This window comes from Furipterus horrens, unplaced genomic scaffold (genome assembly GCF_987537825.1).
Source record: "Furipterus horrens unplaced genomic scaffold, mFurHor1.1.pri manual_scaffold_4, whole genome shotgun sequence".
NCBI classification, from domain to species: Eukaryota; Metazoa; Chordata; class Mammalia; order Chiroptera; family Furipteridae; genus Furipterus; species Furipterus horrens.
In genome coordinates this window covers 137,541,319-137,554,120 of record NW_028327174.1, presented here as the reverse complement: position 1 = coordinate 137,554,120, position 12,802 = coordinate 137,541,319, and the positions used below count along the sequence as shown (strand labels likewise).

Here is a 12,802-nt window from a genome sequence, read left to right as displayed (position 1 = left end):
CTTAATTTTGTCAGTGTCAATGTCCTGGTCACATTATACTGTAGCTTTATAAGATATTACCATTTGGGGAAACTGGGTAGAAGGCACACAGGATTTTTAGTTCTCACAACTACATGTGAATCTACAATTATCTCAAAGTAAAAAGTCTAATTTTAAAAAAAGAAGCTCTTAAAAATGGAATTGTAGAGTTATTTTGTTAATTTAATGATAAAATGTACAAATTATCCCACTTGTTGGATACCATCCTCTATCCTCATATTCTCCAATCCCTGTTCTTTTCCTGATAGTTCTGTGGTAAGTAGATGGGTGAGTGAGTATACAGTTTTTATACTGTGTAGTTACAATTTTTTCCAAGGAAAACATAGTTACTGGAAAAAGCTTGGGTATACCAGTTGTTCATTGTTCATTGTCCCATAATTCAAGTGAACGCTTCAAGTCCACAGCCACTGTATACAGTAAAATTTCACATTTCTCCTCATCTTCAGGAAAGCCATTAGTGAAAACATCACGAACGACTATGATCAACACCAAGGAGCCTGCCGTCACAGTGGATGTAGGAAGCACCATCAAAACAGTGCGGGGGGTTAATGTGACAATTAACTGCCAAGTTGCAGGTGAGAAATTCATTTATGTGTTAATTCATTTGTTCATATATTAATGGAGCCTGTGCTAAGATGGGACAGCAAGATAAACATATGTTCTGTTCTCAGGCATTCAGGGACAGTAGGAAAGGCATAAACCTCAGTCACTCTGAAGCTGCAAAGTACTACAGAAGTTTAGAGGAGAAAAGTTTCATTCTGACTGAGACAGATGAGATAACAGAAGTGGCTTTTATCTCAGCCTTGCATGCTGATGGAATGTGAACATGCAGAGATGGAGCAAAGAGTGTTCCAAGTGGACAAAAAAGCATGTGAGAAAATTCATGGAAGTAGGAAAGCCCCAGGACTATAAAAGAATAGTGTGTGCTTTGGTCTGACTGGAGCCCAGAGTGCAGAAGCGGTGTGGAGGGGCTTAATGTTTAGTAAGGTGGGTTGCAACTCCACCATGGGAGACCTCAAATGCTTGGCCGAGGAGTTCAGACCAAGGCAGAAAGAGAGTGATGTTTGGAAGCCATACTTTCAGAGGAGTAGGCTGCCAGCAGTGCATAAAGTGGAGTGAAGAAAGGAAATACTGGAACAGCAAGGCCAGTTAAGCCGTCATGATGGTTTAGAGGACAAGTAATGGGAGCCTGAACTCAGAGCAGTGGTGGTGGGAGGCAAGAAGTGGTGGCAGAGATAAGACTGACAGGAACCTGGACTCACATCATAAGGGAGCAGGAGGCACTACGGAAAATAGCCAGTGCTATTAGAAGCTGTGAGATAGGTATTGTCCTTGGGTTGGCTTTGTAAATTCAGGGGCCTATAGGGGACAGAAAGTCGCAGGGGTGTGGAAGAATAGGGGACATTAAAGCGTGGTAGTATGCTCTGTGTAAAGGTATTTATAACACCTTCAATTAAAAAAACAAAAAACACCAACAAACGAAGCCCAGTTGCTTTTCCCCCTTCCTGTGGACCAGAGTTTGTGCTAAGGTTTTTCACTTCTACAATGCAAAGAAGAAAAGAGTGGCTCTTGTGCCAGGGCCCAGCTGCAGTCCCCTGACTGCTGTTCTCATCAGACACCCCCTACTGTAGCACACCCCAACCCAGGAGGCCCAGTCACACCCAGTCTGCAGAGTGGATGGGCAGGAAATGTTCCGATAGCCCCAGGAAACCAGAAATATAAATCTTTCTCTGTCATTGTGCATTAACTTCTTCTTCGTAAAACTTCCCTTGGCTGGCACATCCAAATTCATCAGTGAAACCTTCTAGAACCAAATCTCTTCAGGCCCACTACTCCCAGATGGGGAGCAAGTTAAAACCCCTGACAGGACCTCCCATGAATAAGCTGTCCCTTCACACAGGGACTGATGGTGCAGGGGACACCGTTTGTATATAACATTTACTCCCTACGTGATCGCTGTGAACACAGTCCTTAGAGATGGAACACCATCTGGGGATATTATGGACCATGTTGGGTCTCCTCTTGAGAGTGGGGATCAGTAGAAGTAAAAGAATGGGAAGAAAAAGGCAGCAAAACAAGAGGCACTTGAAGGAGATTGAGAGACCCAGAATCCAGGTGGGGAAGTATTTACCCTGGGGAGCCTGGGACACTTAAAACAGCTTGGGCCAACTCTTCCTTGTCACCTAGGGCCCTGTCTCCCCAGATTCATCCAGAGACTAACTCTTGGTAACCTTATAATGAGATTGTAGGTTGTCATGTCCAGTTCGTGGCCACACACATTAAAGTCTTTGCTTTTATTCATAAAACCATTTCTATTAATCATGGAATACTAACTAAAATAAATCTGTGTGTCTATTCCATTATGCCTTTTATTAAATAAGACATTTTTTCAAAGTCAGTGGGAAAGAGCCTGCTATTTTTTTCCAAAATTTTTTTATTTTTCAATTAGAGTTGACATTCAATATTATTTTGTATTAGTTTCAGGTGTACAGCATAGTGGTTAGACAATTATATACTTTACAAAGTAGTCCCCTTAATATTTCAAGTGCCCACCTGGCATCACACAGTTATTAAAATATTATTGACTCTGTTCCCTATGCTGTATTTTATATCCTTGTGACTATTTTGTGACTACCAATTTGCACTTTTAAGTCTCTTCACCTTTTTCACTCAGGCCCCCAACATCCCTTTTGATTACATGGTTCTTCTGTGGATTTACTGGACAAAGAAAGTGTCCTTAAGCTAGTCTCCAATCAAAATACTGACAGCTGTAATGCTGAATGGCAGAAGGAACTACTATTACTTTTCCACTACCAGTGGCTCTTATGGCTCTCTTATGACATAATTTTAATGGCTATATATCATCTATTTTAAGAGCATTACATAGTTTACATAGAGAACTCGTGTCCTTACATGTTTGAGTTGTTAGTGGTTTTTCATGAAATAGCTTTTTGGACACATATGCTTTCAACTTATAAAATGCAGCCTCAAAAATTCTTCCCAACCCTTAAATGTAAAAAACTTTAAGCAATGAGTATGATGAGGCTTTTTCTTGAAAATGATCCAATTTGTTTTACCACCCCCAACATTTGTTCTCTATGTAGGAAGAGTTCAGAAAACTGAGTGGAAGATAAAAGGTTGGGGAGGAGGGAGTGTCTCAGTCATTGTGAATAGAATGTGCAAAGGGCCTGAGGTAGAAAGAGCATGCTACATCTGAAGGAGTGAAATATGACTCATGTGGCTGAGTATAGAGAACAGATAAGTATCATGACATATGGATGGGGGGTGGCAGAGAGTAGCCAGGAGCTAGATCTTACATACTCTCATAGATTATGGTACAATTTCAGATTTTATCCTATGAGCAAGGGAAGCTTTTAAAGGACTTAGGAGATAACATTGTCAGGACTAGGGATGCAGAAATAACTAGCTGAGGAGTCAATGATGGTCAGTATATTAGGGTAAGCTAGACTTTGGTAACAAATAGACCCCCAAATGTACAATGACTCAAATAAAATAGGAATATATTTTTGCTTACTTAAGGGTCCAAAAAGCATGCCTGGTCAGCTACAGAGAATGTGCCCCATGCAGTCATTTAGGGTCACAGAATGCTGCTGGCCCTGTTGTCTTGAACAAATGCCTTCCAGGGTCTCCCTTGTGGTTATCTCTGTGCTATTAACCAGAAGAGGGGAAAAACAAAGTGGTTAGGAAGGTTTGTAAGGGCCACACCTGGTAGCAGCACACATTACTGCTTTTCACATTCCCTCCCAGTCACATGGTCCCTCACAACTGCAAGAGATGCTGGGCAGTGTCGCCTAGCTGGGTGGAAGAAAATAGGTCATGTGAACAGTTGTCAGTGACTACACAGTCAGTATGGAGAAATGTGGAAGGCAGAAAACCTCCTTTCCAGGCCTCCATTGGTTTTTACCCTTGCCCAGGTTGACAGTTAAGTTGTTGAATCCTTTCCTTTTCTTCCACCAGACCATCACACTTGCCAAGTCAAGGCGCACCTTTCAGTGGGTGCCCACCTTGAGATGTTGGCTGGCTGCCATGGTGCAAGCAGCCTTCCAAATACAGCATGTAGTCCAGTTAAGAATATCCTGTCTTGGGTTTTAAAAAAGAGTATTATAACATCACGCTACCTGGCAGCTCAGTGGAGATTCAATGCACTAATCCTTATAATCATATCAAATCACAACCCATTTGGGCCAGACGCATTCATTGAATCTTTCAGGAAACAGGAAGAGCAGTGTATTGTTGATAAGCTATACCACCAAGGGGGAAAAGTAAAGGTAGGTTCTTTTCCTTCCCTTTTTTTAGACACAAATTATACCAGGGGGTCCAGAGTATGAAGCCTAACTGAGTAACTTTGTTCTGTGGTTGAGTGTATTTCCTGTCATTTTTCAGACATTTCTTTCTGTAGAATATGCTGGCACATCACAACAGGCTAGGAAAAACATCTCCCACAACCTAACCAAGCTTCTCAACAAGAAGAGAGCTAACAAAGCTGACACCCATGGATTCGAGAAACCTCCCTCCTTCAATACCTTGGTATCACAATTATAACGGAAAGGTTAATTCTGAAAGTAGAAAGCACTTAGGGATTTGACGCAAGAAACAATAGTGCTGCAAATTCAGATCCTCTCTAAGGAGTCAATCTAGTATAATGGCAAACAGTATTAAGTAGAGCAGGACCTTGAATAATGTGATTTCATTCAATGTTGTTTCATTATAATGCTGAGGAGATGTCATAGGAACTTCTATCAATTAGCCTATGGTAAAGCTGGTTTTGTTATACTTCTTTTAGCTTTAAGTCTCAGGCCCATCCGCGATATTAAGTGCAGATCTTGTGTTTGTTAATATGGAGATATGGCATCAAATGTATGACTTTGGATCCCCACCCTGCCATTTGTGGGTCACTGATTGGCTGGGAGCTGGGTAATTGGGGGCAGGTGGGGGTGGGGGGTGGGGCAGGGCAGTCAGGAGCTCTGTCCCCATATAATCATTCAGGGATCCAAACTAAGGTGACTTCAGGCAGCTTTCTTAATCTCTTTCAGTCCTACTTTTCTCATACGTAAAATGGGATTAATACTAGTCCTCATAAGATCACTGGGAAAATGTGATGATGTTTTTAAAATATTTAGCTTATAGTAAATGTTCTTCCTCCTTCTAACATGTTCAGGATGTTTTTGCAAAGCTCCTGACTTCCATGCACTCCCGATGTTAGGCGTTCTGAATGTCAATATTAAGCATGTGTGTCTGGAACCTTTTCAAGGGACTCTGGCACACGTGAGACCTAGTGGAGTTTTCAGGAGCAAAAGAAAGAAGAACTTCTTAATGCTTCACTTTTTTTTCCTCTTCCCTTATTCCTACCACATTGGTGATATGCCAGACCCAGTCATGGAAGAACTGGCTGTCATTTCAAAGCATCTTGTTGGTGTCATTCTCTGCCTAAGGCCCTCATTCTCAGACAGGAAGCCCCCCAAATGTGGCACCAGCAATGACACCCCCTACGGCAAGCTCAGGACGCAGGTACCTGCTAAGGGAGCCTGAGTGAGAGAGGTTTGCTAGTAAACACATTAGAATGAATCCTACGTAATTTCTCTCCCCTTGGCACTGCTGCCACCTCTATCGTTCCAGTTTTACAGAGATTGAAGGCTACTTCCTTCTACCCCTTGCTTTCCTGAGCATTGCCATCTCTCCCATGACCCTGAGGGATTCAGCCCTTTCAGTCACAGACCCGGTTTCAAGAGGGCAGGAGGCAGAGTGAGGAAGGGAACAAAAGAGGCTTACACCCCTTCCTGGGGGAGTGAGCAGTGGCTCCCAGGTCCATCTCCATCCTGGGGTTCTCTCCCTCTCCCTCCTCCGCCTCTTTCTCACTGTCTCCCCTCTCATTTCCTCCCTCCGCCTCTGGCTGCCCTGCAGGAGCTCAGGTTCTGACCAGAGGAAAACAGGCTGGGCTGGTGAGCAGCAGGTCTCCTCACTGCAGGAGCTGCCCATGCCGCACACAGAGAGCCCACGGATGTTGGCTCTGGAAACACGCACACCACAGCTCATCTCCGTGACGGCACAGTCTGGAGAGAGAATGTTCTCTCCCCCATCCACTTAGCCATCATGCTTCTGTGTATGGAACTGAAGGCCTGTTCAGTCCAGTTCTCTTACTCTGCCTCCTGCTCCCAAACAGCCTTGGTTCCCATCAGCAGGCGGGTGCCAGCCGCCCACAGCCCTCCGCAAGGGAAGGTGCCAGCGACAGGGCTCCATGCGAGCCATTCGTTGCAAGGGAAATGACTGTAGAAAATGGTTGATGGGACCTCATTTTTTTGTTGGGGACAGAAATGACTAACAATATTTTCTCCAACTTACTTTTAGAGGCTCTCTCCTGAATGTTGTGCTTTTTTTATTTTTTTTAAATATGTAACTGAGCTCAGGGTCCAAAGTTCACGCTGGCATGGCCAGGCATCATGATGCTTTTGCTCTCCCTAGTGGTGCTGCAGTGACAAACCAGCTCTCCTGCCTCACCTGCATCTTGCGTCCAGGTATATTGAGAGACCATGCCAGCTTGGGCCATCTCATGCACTTGAGCATCAAGTAACATCATGGGTGCCTCTCCCTGATGGATCAGGGGTACAGCAGCCAACTCTCCACTCTCTCAACAGTCCTGCCTCTTTCCAGCCAGCATGTAGGTCCCTAGGGATTTACACTGAATTATGGGTAACATGAATAAAAGCAAAGACTAGAGTGTCACTCCTGTGTTTCCTATAACAGGGAGAAAGGGCTTACAGATTGGCCAAACCCTTGGCCGCCTACCTTAGGCCACCAGTCCAGGCCTGGAAAACCCCAGCCGAGGCAGCAGAGCAGCCGGCCCACCAGTGAGTTCACACAAGGCAGCTCATCGTTAGTAAGGGAGCGTGAGGCCACCTTCCCAACCCACCTCACTTCCTCTGCTGGGAGCTCAGGAAGAGCAAGTGTGCTGGGGCTGTAATGAGGGCTCTTCAGCTGGGTGTTGTAGAGTACGCTGAGGGGGAAATTTTTCATCAGATTCAAGGACAAGTGTCTGTATCCTCAACAGTAGGCTGCCCATTAAGCACAAAATCCAGCTCCAACTCTGGGAAAGCACAGAACTGTTCCTGGTTTGGCCCCGTTTACCAGGATCTGACATTCTAAATATATCCTGAATATATGCTCAAGAACTCTATATGTAAACTTTTTTCGCTGGGTCAGCAGGCTGGGGTGTGCAAGGGATGGAGCTTTCTGTTCCCTGAAGATCTGTGAATTAATGCCACAGACTTTCTGTCTGCCAGCTCAGTGTTCAGCCTGCTAGAGAGCCTGCTACGTGGACCGTTGAAGAAGGCTTGTGCTAAACTGGGCCCGCTAATCAGCGTGTCAACCACAAGGAAACTTCCTAAGGAATTAAGGCTGTCCCTGGTCTTAGTCTATTCACGTGCTATTTATGACAAAGTACCATGGACTGGGTGGCTTAAATAACATATCACTTCTCACAGTTGTGAAGGGTGGAAATTCCTAGATCAAAGTGTTGATCCTCGTGAAAACTCCCTTCCTGGCTTACAGACAGCTATCTTTTTGCTGTGTCCTCACCAGGTAGAAAGTACTAGCTCCCTCGTCTCTTCTAATCCCATCACGAGGACCACCCTCTGCCCATGACCTCATCTAAACCTAAATACCTTCAAAGGCCCCATCTCCAAATACCATTACACTGGGGTTAGAGCTTCAACATATCTATCTGTGGGAACACAAGCATTCAGTTATTAATACCCCTAGAAGACAGAGCCTGACTTCCAACATCAAGTATGCAATCCCAGTTCATATGCACACATTCTCCCTGGCTCTTTCTCAAGACAGTAAACTCAGACTGAGGAGAGAGCAGAGCACTTTCTTCTCATCTTTCTTTTCCTGTGGTGATGATATTATAGCTCCATGTTCACTTCTTCTAAGAAAATAGATAGGCTTCAAAAATACAGCCATGTTTTCTATGTATGTATAGCCTCAACTCCGCTAAGGATGTGTAGAAGCTTTCCTTGGTCTGGCTCAGGAATGTATTAACATTTTGTGGCTTTTAACTTTTTATTGATATGTAATACCTCTACAGAAAAGTGCACATATAAAGGTGCCAAACTCACCAAACCAGCCCCCAGGTCAAAAAACAAAGCATTATGAGCAACCACGCCCTTTGTCCTTCTCTCAGTCACAGCCCCTCCCCATTCTTCCCACCTTCAGAGGAAACATTACCAAGACTGCTAAGAGCATAGATTGATGTGCCCAGTTTTTGTTTTTTACTTACAGAAGGGAAATCATACAGTATATATTCTTCTGTGTCTGACTTTTCTTATTAAACATTTTGTTTCACGTAATTGTTGATCGTTCATATTCACTAATGGATATAGGTTTGGTTCTTATATTTTTCTGTTTTCACCAGAGAATCTTTGTATTCTCCTTCTACCTTGGAAGCACCCTTTGCCATACGCATGCTTTCTCTTCTTTTAACTGGCCTCCCTCTTCCTGCCTCATCAGTGTAAGTTTGAAAAGTCAAAGGCCCTCCGGACAACTGTGAGATCTGAGGCATTATTTAGTGAAGCCACATGGTAGTAGAAGCTGCCTGGGCAGATGCTTCCTGCGGGAGTGCCCATGAAGAGGCTGTAAATGACTCCAGAGTCACCTGAACATGTTTGGCTGATGAGTTTATTTTTTTCTTCCTAGGTGTGCCTGAAGCTGAAGTCACTTGGTTCAGGAATAAAAGTAAACTGGGCTCCTCTCACCATGTGCATGAGGGATCCTTGCTCCTCACAGATGTGTCCCCTTCAGATCAGGGAGTCTACTCCTGCAGGGCAGCCAATGTGCATGGAGAGCTGACTGAGAACACCCAGCTTCTGATCTTAGGTAAACACCTCGAGGCTGGCTGCCCCTGGTGGATCCCGCCAGGGGTAACTAACTCACCCTCCACCTCCTCTTTTTCCTGATCCAGTTAAGTACACAAAGGTAAAATCAATATCCCTTCACTTATCCCCACCTTAGGGCCTTCCAAGAGAAAGAATACAGACTTCGGGGCCAGGCAGATATCAGCTTGAACCCTGGTCAGTGTGACCTTGAGCAAGTTACTTAACCTTGCTAAGTTTAGATGCTGGTCTCTGTGTGGAGACCTGCAAAACAAGGATTGCCAGCATTGGTGGAAGGGGTGGTGGGGAGTGTGTAAAATAGAGGTAACAGAAGTATAGCACTTATTCTTAACTCCCGTGTTAAGGACTTCTTTGAGAATCAGATGAAAACTACAGATTACCCCCTCCAGAAAAATTCATACATGCAAAATTTTTCATGTAACTTAAGGAAGCTCATAGTCTAGTCCACATGAGGTTCACACATGTACTCTCCTGTCTTAGTCCACTCAGGCTGCTATAACAAAATACCATAGACTGGGTGACTTATAAACAACAGAAATTTATTTCTTACACTTCTAGAAGCTGGAAATCCAGGATGAAGGTGCCAGCATGGTCAGGGTCTGGTGGCTGCAGACTGCTGACTTCTTGCTGTGTCCTCATTTGACAGAGGGATAAGCCAACTCTCTGGGGTCTGTTTTATAAGAGCACTAATCCGCTTATAACATAATCACCTCCCCAAGTCCCAACTATCTAATGCCATCAAATTGGGGGGTTAGGATTTCACCACATGAATTTGAGGAGCCACAGACATTCAAATCCTAGTGTTCCCAAACATAAGAACCCCTGATTTAAAAGTCTATCACGATTCCTGGCATAAAATATGTGTTTAAAAAATAACAATTGCTTGGACACCATCCAACACTTGCTGTTGCCCAGTGCGGGACTCAGCCATATGCTGTGAGTTACAACCTCTGGTCCCTTGGACTAGGGACACTGTTTCTCTTCCCACAGAGTCTGGAAGTTGGTGAAATAACTTTTAAAAAGCTTGTTTCTGTCTTAGCTTTTTTGTTTGTTTGTTTTAAGGTAATTATTAGAGCACTTTCTCCTGGTGAGAAAGCTATCATTCTAAGAAAAAAAATATGAAAAATATGACTAATTACACACCATGACTTCCTCAGGGTAAAATAATTAAACTTTATACTTGTATTTTCACACCCCAAATTGATGATATACTAAAGCATAGGATTTCCAGCCCCTGCCAATACAGATTTCAGAGAGGCCCAGATAGGTTTTCATCTCACCAGTGGCTGCATAAACATCCAGTCATTGTAAGAAGTCATAGAACATCAACTCAATGAAGGATGTCATTTGTTTTGTGTTGGGTTTCATCAGCTGAGCTGCTAGTCTGGGGCGGAGGCCCAGACTGTTGCCCCACACTGAGTTATGGTGCTTACTGTGGGGCTTTCCTCCCTAGTAAGCCTGCCTGTTGCCTCTGCTAACAGAGATGAAAGCCTAGGATGTGTTGCTACTACTGTTAGCTTTGCCAATGGAGTGTGCATATTCTGGGAGCCAGTGCTTACAGCATTTCAACTCTAATTTGGTGTGACTGTGAACATGGGGCTTGAAGATCATAACATCTCCCATTTTCATCAAGCTTAATAAGAAAAAATATCACTATTTAGATTCTTACGTTTAGGCCTTTTCTTGATCAGAAGTCTTGTTTTATTAATCAAAGTTTGTTAGTTTTATAGGTAGTTTATGAACATAGAAGTAGTGTCTTTTTAATTAGCCAAAAATGTGGCTTAATTTTTAAGTCAGGGATTTTGTGTATAAAGCTGAGATTTTATGCCAAGTTCCATGACTTAAACTGTAGCATGGAGACTTGAAGTGTAATGAGACGGAATTGTATTCATTTACTCATATAGCCACTGGGTGAATATTCATGAAGTGTTGCCTCTAAGTTTCATGTAGGATAAATATAAGAGGTGACCTCTGTTCTTGGAGAATTTATAGTTCGTCTAGAAAGATCAAGTGCACATGCACCAAAAAAGAAAACTGTGATATAAGCAGTGAGCACATTAGAAGGTGCCAACATTTGGCCAAAGGAGACCTGATGGTTTTGGAGATGGGACATAACCCACCCTTTTAACTTTTAGTAAATAAGCAAAGGCTTTCTGAGTGTTAATATTCTTAAAGAAATATTCAATTGCAATATTGAGGGAATTCAGTTTGCTTCAATATTTAATATTCAGTATCCAATTTCAGTGCTGTTAAGGGAATATTTATAAGGATGAGAGGAAGAAAGTCTAGATTTGAGTAAACTGCCACCATCAATTCCTAAAACCGTGTTGTTTTAGAGTAGAAAGAAATCTTAAATATGATGAGGTTCTGTTTTATAGATGAGGAAACAAAGGCTCAGCAGGACTAAGTGACTTGCCCAAGTCAGTGAATGACAGAGCCACTGCTCAAACTTAGGGTTCCAGAACTCAGACATGACATTTTTCCCCTATGCTGTATAAAGAATATTTTAAAGTTATTTACATTTAATATATAATGTCTTTATAAAATTTTAAATTATATATATATAAATTATATATATCAAGATCATTATTATTTTTTGTACACAGTGGTCTTCTGCAGTCCAAGGCAGAGTCAACAGAAGTATGTTTCTGAAGTAGACTCTGGCACCATCATGACTTACTTGTCATACCTAACAAGTCCCAAACAAGGTGACAAGTATATAGTAGTTCCCCACTGAACACTGTTGAAATAACCATCAATTTCAAGAACAACATTCCTGTTTCTCCTTTCGCTCCAGCAAGGGCTCTAGAGGAAAAGGTCGGAGTCGGCCTTGGAAGTCGAATTGCAGTGCATTAGAAGAAGCCAGAAGACAAGCAAGCCACTATATTTCCCATTGTTGTCACTTTGGCTCTGGTTGACTGTGACCCCTGATGACTTCAGCCCTGATTCCTTATCAGATTTTAAATTGCAAATCATCCCTGTCATGCTTATTTGTCTTACTGAGCATGAAAAATTCACACCACAAAGTAAATTAACTTATCAACCTCATAAATGGACATTTTTCCTCATGGAAAAAGTCACTCATAGGCTCCTTTTAAGTAAGAATTCCTGTGATATATTCCTATCTGTGGGGACAATAATTAAAGTACCTCCCTCTAAAGGATGTTATAAATTTAAAAAATGAAAATTACTTAGCATAGGACTTGACATTTAGTAAATGCTAAAGAAATGTTGGCTTTTTGAAGGTGTCTTTATAACATGGTTTTAAGGTACCTACACATTTATAGGGACCCAGTGGTACTATGGTATAAAGTAAAGTAGTATCAGTAAGGAGTTCCTGAAATCTCCATGCCCGATTCTTATTACTGACCTTATTGATTCAAGCATCAAATGTTAAGTTTGAAATTGAGACTCAATTTGATAGGCACACCTTCTCTATAGAAAAAAAAAATGTTAAAAGGTAACAACAGTAATGCCTAACACAAGACACATGTACATGCATGCTTACCTCTCTCCCCTTAGTACAGCTACAGCCTTTATGCTTTAACCTGCCTGACTTACCATCTACCTTCTTACAGATCCCCCCCGAGTCCCCACGCAGTTGGAAGATATCAGAGCCTTGCTTTCAGCCACTGGACCCAACCTTCCTTCAGTGCTGACATCTCCTCTGGGAACACAGCTGGTCCTGGATCCTGGGAATTCCGCTCTCCTTGGTGAGTCCAACCCTCTGGAACATTGGGCAGAAATCCAGGGCTGGACAGGATTTATGGATGGGTGACTGCTTGCAGGTGGGAAAGAGGCAGCAGTGGGGGGTGGCCAACAGGAAATCACTAAATTGCCTACAGAATCCAGAC

At 42.9% G+C, this 12,802-nt stretch overlaps 1 protein-coding gene across 1 annotated transcript in view; it reads left to right on the top strand.

The window, feature by feature from the left end:
* Nucleotides 1–12,802, top strand: part of ADAMTSL1 (ADAMTS like 1) — a 400,901-nt gene that overhangs the window by 323,569 nt on the left and 64,530 nt on the right. Inside the window, exons 21-23 of the mRNA XM_090274075.1 lie at nt 486–614; nt 8,752–8,931; nt 12,527–12,661. Of these exons, the coding sequence (XP_090130201.1) occupies nt 486–614; nt 8,752–8,931; nt 12,527–12,661 (444 nt within the window). The remainder of the gene's footprint in view (nt 1–485; nt 615–8,751; nt 8,932–12,526; nt 12,662–12,802) is intronic.